The 13,937-nt window shown below is 36.8% G+C and overlaps 1 protein-coding gene across 5 annotated transcripts in view; it reads left to right on the forward strand.

Moving 5' to 3' along the window:
• The first annotated feature begins 54 nt into the window (after positions 1-54).
• GSTCD (glutathione S-transferase C-terminal domain containing) overlaps positions 55-13,937 on the forward strand; it is a 138,160-nt gene continuing 124,277 nt past the window's right edge. For 3 of the 5 annotated variants that reach the window (XM_010340094.3, XM_074396533.1, XM_074396534.1), the window contains exons 1-3: positions 55-282; positions 11,799-12,245; positions 13,260-13,727. In XM_010340094.3, coding sequence (XP_010338396.1) covers positions 11,820-12,245; positions 13,260-13,727 — 894 coding nt within the window. In that variant the 5' untranslated portion in view covers positions 55-282; positions 11,799-11,819. Of the gene's footprint in view, positions 283-373; positions 7,084-11,798; positions 12,246-13,259; positions 13,728-13,937 lie in introns of those variants that run through there. The other 2 variants (XM_039468599.2, XM_074396532.1) reach the window with 2 other exon arrangements.

Here is a 13,937-nt window from a genome sequence, read left to right on the forward strand (position 1 = left end):
CACAGTAGGGCCGGGGGAAACGTTTGACAGTGCGACAGTAGGAAGTGACGTTACTTCCCCTTTTCCGGTCCGCCGGATTATGAATGACGGCCGGCGGGAGTGTTATCCAGATAAATTGCCTGTTGTTTTTCTCTCGGCCTCTGTGGAAGCTAGTGGTTTGCAGGCAGCAGCTCCCACAGGCAGCCTCGGAATTCCAGCTCCGGCTGGGCGGGAAGGCGCAGGCGGCCCAGGTCGCCGACACGCTCACGCACCCTCCCTGCCTGGCCGCGCCTCTGCGACCAGGTAAAGAGGGCGCTCGGGCCGCCGGCTTCTTAGCCCCCGCGATCCTCTGACTGCTCTTTTCTTCGGGGGTTGCAGGGCTGAGCATGCGGGGAGAAGGGTGGGAAGGACAAGGGCATGGTATTATCGTCCTGATTTTTCTCTAGCCCTGGGGCCGCCTCCAACTCCTTTTTGCCCATTCCTGCTGAAGGTGCGGGTGAGGGCTCTGGGCTCCTCAGTAGTTCGCGCTTCGCAGTTTCCCCCTAGCTAATCCCTCATGTCTTCTGCTGATGGAGGAATGGGGCAGCGTCCAGTTGGAGGCGATTGTGGGGGTGGTTTGACGTGTGCTGTTAAGTGTAATTTCATGACCTTTTGGGTCACACTTTAAACTTCTTTTCTCTGGCATTGAGTTTTCCATTCCAGCCCCTTCTGATTGCAGAAAGCAGTTCTATGTGAATACTACTTAACATTTACTCCAAAGGACTTGCATCATTTTGGGCCATTTGCTTATGTTTTGTCATCACAGCAGTATCTCTTCGGTTCTTAATTTACGTAGAAAATTTAACTTGCATCAAAGTTGTTTTGGCTTCGGAAACGTTTACTAATACACGTACTTTCCATCCCAGCTTTCTACCTGGTTTTGGGATTAGGTGACTTGTTTTTTCCCCTTTATTCTTAATGCCAGGAGTTCATTCCTTGTCATAAGTTATTGAATATCAAGAAAAATGCCAGCTTTAGTAATGTATCGTGTGCTACATTATTGATAAAGAAGGTGGTGTATTTCTATTTTTTCTAAGTTTATCTGTAGAAGCAATGTTTACAGGAAATGCTAGCCAAAGCTAGCAAGAACTAGTGATGTGATTATTTTAAACATGTAAACGTGGTCATTTAAATCCATGAAAATAAACTTATAACACAACTAAGTGATTCGCTGTCATATTTAATAAATCAAACATTAAGCTATGTGGGTGTTTTTTTTAAACTGCCTGATGGGTAGCATACACCACTGAGTGGATTGCTTTAAGCATACTCGTTACTAAAAATTGTTTGTATTACACCTGAAGATATCGTCTTATGAGGTCTTCAAAAATAAGACTGAAAAAGTCAATGAGATTTGAGAATAATCTTATCAGTTCTTTTTTTATTTTTTTGTGTTTTGCACTTCTATGTGTTTGTTTTTAAAAAAGCTCAAACTTGAGCTTCTGTAATAGTGGGCCCATCAAGTTTTTTTGTTTTTGTTTTTTTGAGATGGAGTTTTGCTCTCTCGCTGGGCTGGAGTGCAGTGGCGCGATGTCTGCTGACTGCAACCTCTGCCTCCTGTCTCAGCCTCCCGAGTAGCTGGGATTATAGGCGTCTACCACCACACTCGGCTCATTTTTGTATTTTGTTTTGTTTTTTGAGACAGAGCCTTGCTCTGTCACCCAGGCTGGAGTGCAGTGTCACGATCTTGTCTCACTGCAACCTCTACCTCCCAAGTTTAAGCGATTCTCCTGCCTCAGCCTCCTGGTAGAGGCAGGTTTTCACCGTATTGACCAGGCTGGTTTAGAACTCCTGACCTCAAATGATCCGCACACCTCGGCCTCCAAAAGTGCTGGGATTACAGGCGTGAGTCATGCACCTAGATTTTTTTTTTTTTTAACCTGTTTTACTTATAGCTTTTGTATCATCTGTGATTTTTAAATAAGAATAAATACTGAGTATCCAAACAGCCTTTCTAACAGCAACAATTTAGCAGGCCTCAAAATTAACAAATTCTGGAGCCGGCTAACTAATAACATCTGTAGTATACACAGTTCCCTGATATATGTTGTTTTTATTATAAGGTATTTAAGGTAGCCTATGGAATTCTGTTTTGCAGAATACTGGAATACTTGGAATACAGATATTTAAGCCATTTAGATTAAAACCAGCTCAGGTATTGTTTGCTGTGAAAATTCAATAATTTTATTTCATACTTGATATTTCTAAGGTGTTTGCCGTTTGCGCTGTGGATCCCTGTTAATTATGAGGTCAGGTTTAGCTGCAGGCATTATGACTCCATGGCAACAGATGATTCTCCAGAGAGATTACACACTTCATTTAAGGCTAAGATTACAGAAAGCTTTTCACTTCAAAACTTTTTACTCTACATCTTTACAGGGTAAGAAAACAGTTAATTTTAATCATAGCGTTTGTTCTCTAGGAATTAACTGCATCCCATATTACATATTTAATGAGCTTGAAAAATCTCAGTTTTTTCTTATCTTTTTTGACCTTAAATATTTAAGGTAATTGGCTGCTGTCTATCCGTGTAGGCCAGGGGTAAGTTTTGTCTTTTTTGTTGTTGTTGTTAAATCTATATTATTGTAATAAAATAGGGTACAATTTTCAACCAGATAGTGTTGTTTTATGAAAAGCATAAGACATAGGCTAAGTTATAAAATTCAAAATGTTGTATATATGATGTAGGAGAGAATTTAAGCAATATTAAATTTTAATCTTTAAGAAAAGTTTGTAATTTTTTCAGACTTATAAACTGTGTTGAACTTATTTTGTACAATATAATAGATTTATATGCACATGGACTAAGGGTTTCACATTTATGTTTTATAATTTCATGATTACCTGGCTTTCAGCCTCAGTAACAAATATATTTTTTTCAGTTTTTGGCTGGGAAAAACTTTTCAATCAGTATAAATCCCTTTTTTTAGAAAGAAGCTTGGAAATATAAAGCATAATTGAGTTTTGCCCATCAAAGTTTGCATATTTTAATAGTGCCAATTGGTAAGGAATTTGGTTATAAATTATAAAGGAATAACAGTAGCTAGTATTTATTTAAGGACTTTAATATGTGACAAGCTTTGTTCTGTACAGCACACTACATGGTAGGTATAGTTATTATTGTCTCCATGTTATTATGTAAGTGAGGAAACACATATGTAGAAAAGTTATAGCTTCTAAGAATCAGAACCAGGATTTGCACTCAGTCTGGCTCAACAGTCTTGGGTCTAATTTATTACTTTATAATTCTTGTTTTATAAATATTCTTGCTAGACACATGTATGGAATCCAGTTAAGATTCCTAATTCCTTTGCCCTGGATAACAGTATACATAAAAACTTCCATGCTTTCTTTACGAGTTTAGTTAGATTCTGTTCACACTTTTCTCAGTTCACCTCACAAAGATGATCTTGTTTCTTCATTTTAGTTTATACTTGGTTCTTAAAATAAAGAATGGTGTCATGAAGAATGAGATTCATGTTGTACTGAGACTAAAGTTCTTAATAATACTCCCAGGCAGTGATTACTGAAATTCACATATGTACATATCCATTCCTTGAACTAAAGTTTTGAGCTCATTAAGCACTGGAGGTATTATAGTGTTAGGTAATAAGAACTATGAAGAAAAAGGAAAGCTAGGTAAGAGGCTAGGGAGTGCTTTTTCAAGTCAGGCAGTCAGGAGAGGCTGTTCTGTGTTGATATTTACTCAGAGAAATCAATGAAATGAGGGAGCAAGCCATGCGAATCTCTTGGAGAAAGGCATTCTAGGCGAAGGAACAAGTACAAAATTTCTCAAGTGGGAGCATTTCTGGCACCTTCTAAAAACAGCAAGGACAACTATGGCTGGAAGGGAGTGAAGAAGGATAAGAGATGAGGTCAGAAAAGGATAGCTAGGCTCACAGTAGGCCTGTAGGCCATACAGGAAATTTGGATTTTATTCTCAGTGTGCTGAAGAGCCATTGGATGGTTTTGAGCAGGAGACATGATGTGATTTATGTTTTTCAGGATCACCCTGTTGTTGGAGAATGGACTGTTTTGTGGAAAATGGAGGAAAATAGTTAATAGGCTTTTGTAGTAATCCTTGTAAGCACTGGTGATGACTTAGATTAAAGTGGTAGTAGTAGAGGTGCTAAGGAGTTGGATTTAGCATATATTTCAAAGGTAAAGATGGCAGAGTATGAGAGAGAGAAAAAGAAGTTGAGTGGGACTTTGAAGTTTTTGGCTTGAGCATCTGGGTGATTGGTGTTGTCATTTTACCTGGAAGTAGAACACTAAGGGAAGGGGAGCAGTTTAGGAAAACATCCATAGGGACATGTCAAGAATATAGGAGTCTCGAGTTAGGGGAGAAGATGTGGCCGGGATATACATGTAAGAGTCAGATAATATTTAAAGCTATAGGACTGGAGATCACCCAGAACAGTGCTATCATATTGTAAGTTGTACCCCATTAATGAGTTAGGAAATCAATGTAATGAGTAACAACCAGCATTTAAAAAAACATAACAAGCATTTTAAAAAAACTAACAAGCACAGAGAAAAAGTATCAGATTTATCTCATATAGTAGGATAAATATTGCTTCATGACATTTTTGTTTGCATTTTATTCAGTGTATTGTGAATAAAATATGTAACTAATTGTGTGGCATGATCTAAAGTTTGAAACCCAGTATTCAAAGGATGGAGTGTGGATTGAGAAGAGGGCAAAACACTGAGGTGTGGGTCACTGAGATATCTGCAGAGTAGCCAATGAAAGGAATCAGGAAAGAATTGCCAAATAATTTAATCCAGTGCAGAAACTTGTCAAATAACCTAAGCCTTTGGAATGCAAGTTTATATCAAGGATAACTGAGACCAGCATACTTGCTTAGAATAACACACTATCTGGTGATTTTCACTTTGGTAAAATTGCTTCAATTTATGAAATTTTATTTATAAATAGTACTATTATATTAGAACAATACCTATTCTTAAATGTCTCTAAGATTTTTTTATAAATTTAATACTTTGGACTGATGTACAATTCTCATCTCTATAATGGAAATAAAATACCTTAAAGTAATGCACATGTTCTGTGTGCTCAGCACATAGTAGGTAGACAATAAGATGTAATATTTAAAACGTTATTTACCTAAGATTTATTGAGTTCCTAGCAAATTGTAGCCATAAAGAGAAGTTATTTGAAAACAAAAAATAAAAAAACAAAAACAAAAACAAAAGGAAAACACAGGTTAATAATTTGCAGCAGTTATGCACATTTTGGTCTTTATTACATAATATATTATACAATGTTATACATAATGCCATAGATCTTGACTTGAAATTTGATCACAAAATTTTCAAGCTTTTTTTTTCTGGACTTTAGAAAAGTATGCTTATTTTTAATATGCTTACTGTTTATTTCTCATTCTCTGTATTTCATCAAGGCTAAGATATATTCATTAGAATGAAAGTGCAAAAAAAAAAAAAAGAAAAAGATCTGAATGCCTAAATATTAAACCTATGACTAATTCCACCATTTAAAAATATATTAGAATATTTTCAAGTCATGAAATCAAAGCCTTAATATTTTCTTTATACCTATTTATTCCTTCAACAAGATTCTAAAACAAATTGGCATGTCCAGGAAAGAGATGCACACCCTTTTTAATATCCTGAAGTTTGTGGTTTTGTCTGCGACTTTCTCACTCTCTCTCTGCAGAGTGGCACCTATCAAAGCCTAGAAAGAGCAAATTACTCTATTTCTGTGACAGGAATGCAATATGGAGTTACAAGAGCTGTCCTCCAAAAGCCCTAAAGACGGAAGTTTATTCTATAGTACCTACCTTCTTAAAGCTCACGACATAAAATTAATGAACTAAGGCATTCTTAAGCTGGAAAAGAAAAAAGAGGAGGGATTTTTTTTTCCCTGTGATATTTGCATACTTGGAGCAAATAGTACTGTGTTCTACTCTCTAAATAGACACAGTGTGAGCCAAAAACATCACATTTGTATGGTTTACTAAATACTTAATATTTCTTTTAAAAAATTACATTAGTACATAATAGGGAGACATTACTCAAGGAAAGTAATTTTTTTTTTAACGCTAAGATTATTAAATGACATTTTTAATCTCCCAGGGGAAAACCCAATATCTATATTGAAAAAAATGTTAAGAATCAACAGTACTTTGTTGCAGTTTCTCTCAGGCATTTCATCAGTTTTTAGTATCACCATGGGCAGGATATTGCTATTCTGTTTTGCTGACATTTAGCATTTTATTAAGTGCTAATAGTGAGAAGAGTTTATAGAATATGTCTAAAACCCTATTTTCATATTCTTTTTTTTTTTTTTTTTGTACTATCGATGGCTGGGGCTGAAGGTTTAAAACAAGAACTAAAGTCTTTGCTCTGCTTTGCTTTTATCAGGGGTAAAAAGTAACTCCACATACCCAAAGAATGTATAGTCACATTGTTTAAAAGTTTGCTTGAGGCTCCTGCCTTACTCTAAATGCTTGTTTTCAGTCTGCCTTTTGTTACCCACGTTTAGTCAGTTTCAGGTAAACTAGGAAAGTGTTTTCCAAGTGAGGCCAAAGTGTTTTCCTGTGAGGCCCAAAGCAGCTGTCACAATTAGCATAATGACATCAACAAAGTCATTAATAACTATTTAAAATTAGATGGACTCTTTCTTCTTCAACTCTCTAACAGAGAAAGATGAATACAATTACCCCACATGCAAAATCTGAACCTCAAATTCCCATTGAGAAAATAAGTTATTTTCCAAACTTTTTAATTAATTAATTAATTTTTTTTTTTTTTGCCATGGATTCACTGTATTTTGAATTCAGGGAGTCATTCAACGAAATACATTCTTACATGAATATGAACATGAACATGATTGTTCTGCTTGTCTTCTTTTTTTTTTTATACCCTCTTTCAGATAGCAATTTCACCATATCTCATACATTTGAAGAGGTACATACCTCATGCCCAATCAGATTCTAGACTAGAGGAATTCTGCATACAGCTATACGAGGAGACAATATATTAATATAAACGCCCATATTCACTACAACCCAGATTGCAAAGGTGAGCAAGTGGAAACAACTTCATTATCCCTCATAAGAAAGTCAGATAAATAAATGTAGCTTATTTATAAAGAGTACACTCTATAAAGCAATTCAAATGAATGAATCAGATCCACTGAAGAAACCTCAAAATGATGTTGAGTATAGTTTTGTTTTTTTTTTTTTTTAATAAGAAAAACAAGAAGAGGAAGAAAGAGAAAGAGGAAGAGGGAGAAAGGATGGGAGTATTGCTTTATTGCCTGGGCTAGAATGCAATCTAAATATGGGTATGCCTATAATTGTCCTTAATAATGGAGATATAAAAGAAAATGAGGGAAGAGAATAACAAACAAGGAGCCAACCAACATTTCATTTAAACTTCTAAGTTGATATGATGTGGTACTGATAAGAGTGTATATTTTGCATATTTAAAGTGGAGAGTTCTATAAATGTTAATTACATTTACTTGTTCCAGATCTGAGTTAAAGTCCTGGATATCGTTGTTAATTTTCTGTCTCATTGATCTGTCTAATATTAATATTGAAGTCTCCCACTATTATTATGTGGTAGTCTAAGTCTCTTTATAAGTCTTGTATGTCTGCGTATTCCTGTATTGCGTGCGTATATATTTAGGATCTTTAGCTCTTCTTGTTGTTGCATTGATCCTTTTATCATTATATAATGTCCTTCTTTGCTTCTTTTGATCTTTGTTGCTTAATTGTAACTTCTGCTTTTTATTTATTTATTTTAGCTCTCTGTTTGGTTGGTAAATCCTTCTCCATCCCTTGTTTTGAGTCTTTGTGTATCCTTGAATGTGAGATGGGTCTGGATGCAGCATACTGATGGGTTTTAGTTTTTTATTCAAATTGCCTGTCTGTCTTTGGATTGGGGGATTTAGTCAATTTAAATTTAGAATTAATAATAATATATGTGAGTTTAATACTGCCATTTAATATTAGCTGGCTGTTTTGCCCATTAGTTGATGTAAATTCTTCATTATATTGATGCTCTTTTTGGTATTTTTTTAGAAAGGCTGATACTGTTTGTTCCTTTCTATGTGTAGTGGTTCTTTCAGAAGCTCTTGTAAAGCAGGCCTGGTGGTGATGAAATCTCTGAGTGCTTGCTTATTCACAAAAAACTTTATTTTTCCTTCACTTGTAAAGCTTAGTTTGGCTGGATGTGAAATTCTGGGTTGAAAGTTCTTTTCTTTAAGGATGTTGAATATTGGTCCCCACTCTCTTCTGGCTTGTAGGGTTTCTGCCGAGAGATCTGCTGTAAGTCTGATAGGCTTCCCTTTGTGGGTAACCTGACCTTTCTCTCTGGCTGCCCTTAGTATTTTCTCCTTCATTTCAACTCTGGTGAATCTGACGATTATGTGCCTTGGAGTTGCTCTTCTTGAGGAATATCTCTGTGGTGTTCTCTGTATTACCTGGAGTTGAATATTATCCTGCCTTACTAGGTTGGGAAAATTTTCCTGAATAATGTCCTGAAGTGTATTTTCCAGCTTGGATTCATTCTCTTCGTCACATTCAGGTACACCTATCAAGCGTAGATTAGGTCTTTTCACATAGTCCCATATTTCTTGGAGACTTTGCTCGTTCCTTTTTATCCTTTTTTCTCTAATCTTGTCTTCTTGTTTTATTTCATTGAGTTGGTCTTCGACCTCTGATACCCTTTCTTCTGCTTGATCAATTCGGTTGTTAAAACTTGTGCATACTTCACAAAATTCTCGTATTGTGTTTTTCAGCTCCATCAATTCATTTATATTCCTCTCTAAATTGTGTATTCTTGTTAACATTTCGTCAAATCTTTTTTCAAAGTTCTCAGTTTCTTTGGATTGGGTTAAAACAAGTTCTTTTAATTCACAGAAGTTTCTCATTATCCACATGTTGAAGCCTGCTTCTGTAATTGGAACACACTCGTTCTCCATCAAGCCTTGTTCTGTTGCTGATGAGGAACTGTGGTCCCCTGCTGAGGGAGAGGCGTTCTGATCTTGGGTATTCTCAGCCTTTTTTGGCTGTTTTCTTCCCTTTGTTGTAGATTTATTCATCTGTGGTCTTTGTATTTACCGTCTTTGTAATTGGGTTTCTGAGTGGACATCCAACTTATTGATTCTCAGCGCCGAAAATCTGAGCAACCCACTGCGCCGACTAAATCAGCGGCGTTACGATTGATGGTGCTTTTCTGACTCTGCACCAAGAACCGATGCTCCGAGGTGCCGGCAAAACCGCCTCACCGGTCACAAGAGTCGTGCTGGCGGCCCGTGGGGCTCCTCCGCTGGGAATCTCCTGGTGTGTGAGCAACAAGAATTCATGTGAAGGTGTGGCGTCCTCTCGTTCTTAGTGCTTTCACTGGGAGCTACAATCCCGAGCTGCTAGTGATCAGCCATCTTGGATCTCTCTCCTATTTTCATATTCTTATGTGCTTTGCAAAGTGGCAAATACATATGTATTTTTATTTTTATTTTAAATATTTCTGTGTATCTTAAAAGCTATTTAATAGCATAGCTTTGTTTCCAGTTTTTAAAAACTATTAGGATGAGTCTCATAATTACTTTTTTTTATACTGCTGGGCAAATGATGAAATCAGTCATATGTTTTTCAAATCTGCTGTCCTGAAACACTTAGGGGTCCTGTTTTTACTATCTTACTGTCAGGAGAGTGAGTCCATAGCAAACTCCTCAAAAAGGCTGTTAATTCCTGAAAAGTGTGGTAGGTTCTTTTTGCCCTACTGTTGTTTCAGACCTCACTTTGTTTGACTCTTTTTAAGGACTTACAGCATAAAAGTGTAAGAAGCTTAAAGTGTTTAGCTCTTTGGATTTTTTTTTAAATGAATTTTAAAAAAGAAAATTTAGTATGGTGAAGGTTTTCTAAAATTAAGTGTACACTAACATTTTGAATCCAATTAAAAGACAGAGTTGCATATATACTTTTTAAAAGCTTTTAAAGTAATTTTCCTTCTAATATGTCATCTTCCTGGTATGTATTTCCATGGTGAATGCTTTTAAAGAGTGCCATCTAGTGTCAGTTTTGGAATTGTAATTTATGGATTAGAACACTGGGAATTTTGGACCCAAGAAATGTATACATTAAACATAAAAAGTCAGGACAATTGATAAAAGCCTTAAGGAATATGAATTGAAAATAGCCATGAAGAATCTGACCTCAAGATTGTGTGTGTTTGCACCTTTAACCATTGTGTATATTTATCTATGCATTCATTTGTTAAATACTGCTTGCTTATGTATATAATAAGTATATAAAGCAGTGAAAAAAATTTTTTTCTCATGAAACATTCTAGTTGGGGAAGACAAATCAAATAAAAAAGTATAGTATATCACCATAGCAATAAGCACTATGGAGAAAAAAACATGGAAATAGAAAGGTTTTTTTTTTTTTTTTTTTCAGGAGCAGGGATTGGGGTTTGCAATTTAAATCGAGCAGTCAGGGAGGATCTCAGTAAGAAGTTGCCATTGAATAAATAAATACCTGAAGGAAGTGAAGAAGTGTTCTAGGTACTGGAAACACCAAGTTCAAAGCCCCTCATGTGGGAATATACCTAGTGTTTTAGCAGGGGTCCCCAACCCCTGGGCCCAGGACCAGTACCCGTCTGTGGCCTGTTAGGAATCCCACCTCAAAGCGGGAGGTGAGTGGCAGGCAAGCCAGCAATACCACCTGAATGCCGTCTGCTGTCGGATCAGCGGCATTAGACTCTCATAGGAGTTCCAACCGTATTAACTGCACAGGCGTGCACACACAGGGATGGGTTGCGTGCTCCTTATGAGAATCTAATGCCTGATGATCTGAGGCAGAACAGTTTCATCTGTAAACCATCCCCATCTCCCCACCAACCCCCATAGAAAAATTGTGTTTTATGAAACTGGTCCCTGGTCCCAAAAATGTTGGCCATGGCTGTTTTAAAGGAATAACAATCTACTTTGGCTGGAGCAGTGAGCAATGAAGAGAGTAAATGAGACAAACTCAGAGACAAAGGAGGATTAGATCAAGGAGATCTTTGTAGGCTGATGTAGAAACTTTGGCGTTTCTCTAGGAGAATGGGAAGACATTGGAAGGTTTGGTTATGGGGGTGTGAAGGAAAAGAATGATGTAAACTGAGATGGGGAAGATACATCAGGAGCAGCTTTGAGGGGTGGAAGTAAATAAGGAACTAGATTTTGGACTTGTTAATTGTAGATATCTCAGTTATTAGTATCTTTTATGGAGAAATTTTAATATTTTTATATTATGATTCAGCACTCAACAGCTATCACTTACTTGAGAAGAATCCACTTCTCCTGAAAGAATGAATATTCCCTCCCTATTATTTCGTAGGGTCATAAAAAAGAAGCAGTATGGAAAGATGAACACTGTCAAAACTTCTCAAGGATGGTATCCCTAGGCAGCTCTCAGTATACTTGGTTGATTTATTTCCCCTTCTATTGATCTCCTTTTCTCACCTATAGTGAGATACTACTTGATTGGGAAAGCTTTATTGCAAAGTGCTGAGGTATGCTCATTTTAAAGGAGCTGGGTGTGAAATTTCCTCTAAGGCTAGTTATTACACAGGGTGAAAATTTTTTTTTGGAAGCTATTTGGTCTTCAGAAACAAATCTCGTAGCATCATTTTTTACTGCAAACCTTTACTGATTTCTAGAACAGGCTTTTAAAACATTTATCTTTATTTTAGCTTATAAATGATTATATTCTAAGACCATAATCACTTCAATTTATATTTTAGGTGATCCAATGAAAGAAGAAAATGAAAGCCATCAAGAAAAGTCTTACAGAAGAAGAATACCTGTATCTGGACTTTTCTCACCAAACAAAAGGATGCATCTTTCCTCTTCATACATCTGTAACTTTATTTCTGTTATCTTACTGTGACTGCAAAATCTTTAAAATTTGCTTAGTTGTCACCAAAGAAGTGAGTGCAGATAGTTTACTACTAAGAGATGATCTGATCCAAGATGTTGAAATACAGATTATTTCAAGGCAACAGCTCCCACCGATAGTCCAGAATTGCTGTTTACCTGCAGTAGTGGAACGATCAGACAATTTTTGTAGAGCAGGACTTGCTGTTGTATTAAGACACATAATCCAGAAATCATATGAAGCAGACCCCTTAAAGAAGGAACTTTTGGAACTTCTTGGCTTTAAAAAGACTTGCTTGAAAGCCTGTGCTGAAGTAAGTATAACGTCTCTTTTCTGTTATTTGAAGCTACACAGTGATACTTGACCATTTAATATTTTAACTTCCTATTAGGAATAAAAGTTCATTTATTAAAAAAAAAAAACCCCACGGTAACCAATGAACTAAATTAACCCTTTGATATAGTTTGAATATTTATCTCCTCTAAGTCTCCTGTTGAAATGTGATCCCCACTGTTGTTAAAGGTGGGGCCTGGTAGGAGGTGTTTGGGTCCTGGGGGCAGATGCCTCAAATGGCTTGGTGCTCTCACTGGGATGAGTAAGTTCTTGTTCCATTAGTTCAGGAGAGATCTAGCTGTTGAAAAGAGCTTGGTACCTCCTCCTTGCTCCCTCTTACACCCTCTCTCCCCATGTGACACACCTGCTCTCCCTTCGCCTTCCAACATGACTAAGAGCTTCCTGAGGTCCTGACCAGAAGCAGATGCTTCTTGTGTAGCCCGAAGAGCCATGAGCCAAATAAACCTCTTTTCTTGATAAATTACTCAGACTCACCTATTCCTTTACAGCAATGAAAAAATAGGCTAATATACCCTTTATGTTTGCAATATTTCAGTGCAGTATTGAAAAATAAGAATTTAAGATTTAATTTATAAAATTTGGAGACATTTTTAGAGAATGATTTTTTAATTTTAGTTATGTTGAGGAATTTTAAATGGAATGTTTACATATAAATAGGAGCTCAAATAGCAATGCTTTGGAAGCCCTGCTCTTTGTGGGGCTGGGAGGGGGGCAGGACAGAGAAGGTGTATTTTAAAGGCTTTGGGAAGTAATGATTTATTTCACAAGGGGAATACAGGAATGCTAAACCTCCTTTGCTTAATGTTTTTAATTCCAAAGCACTGTGATGTATCTCTTGATATAGCATAAAAGGCTAACCTAGGGATGATTTAGCTCAAAGCTTATTTTCCAATAAGACAGTTATTTTTCTCAAGTTACGTTGAAATTAAAAAAAAAACAAACTTTCATTTCTTGTTTTGTTTTTGTTTTGTAGGTTAGTCAGTGGACCAGGCTGTGTGAACTCACCATCCCTTTGGCTATTGAGAATTTTCTCAGAGAGTCTTCTGACCAGCCCCTAAATATACCTGTAGAAATACTACAGCTAGAGAAAAAGCTTAGTGAGCCTGTTAGAGTGCATAATGATGATAAACTCCGCAGGCAGAAGCTCAAGCAACAGAAGGCTGATGAAGCTGAGCCTCATCTTACTAAGGGAAAGGCAAAGAGCAAGGTCCACACACAGGAAACATCTGAAGAGCTGGACTCTGCATCCAAGAGTCTGGAATTGAAAGTGGCATTCTCAAAGCTCACGGTACAGGAAGAACCGGCTACTACCAACAGAGAGCCGTCTCACATTAGAAAAGCAAAAGCCTCCGACCTTCCACCTCTGGAGCATGTGTTTGCAGAAGGGCTTTACTTCACTCTGGCAGATATCGTGCTATTGCCCTGTATCCATCATTTCTTGGTAAGGTTTTGTCTGAACTGCATATATTACTATGAGTTTCAGTCTATGAAATTGCCTAGGGAATTTCAATTCTACTTCTTAGTATGCTGCTGGGCAAGTTATTAATATCTTTCTCCATTTTCTTGTCTGTAAAATGGAGATAATAATAGTACCTATCTAATAGGAAAAATGTAAGGAGCAAACTAAAGTTTGTGTGAAGTATGGAGAACA

Source organism: Saimiri boliviensis, chromosome 3 (assembly GCF_048565385.1).
Source record: "Saimiri boliviensis isolate mSaiBol1 chromosome 3, mSaiBol1.pri, whole genome shotgun sequence".
Taxonomy (NCBI): Eukaryota; Metazoa; Chordata; class Mammalia; order Primates; family Cebidae; genus Saimiri; species Saimiri boliviensis.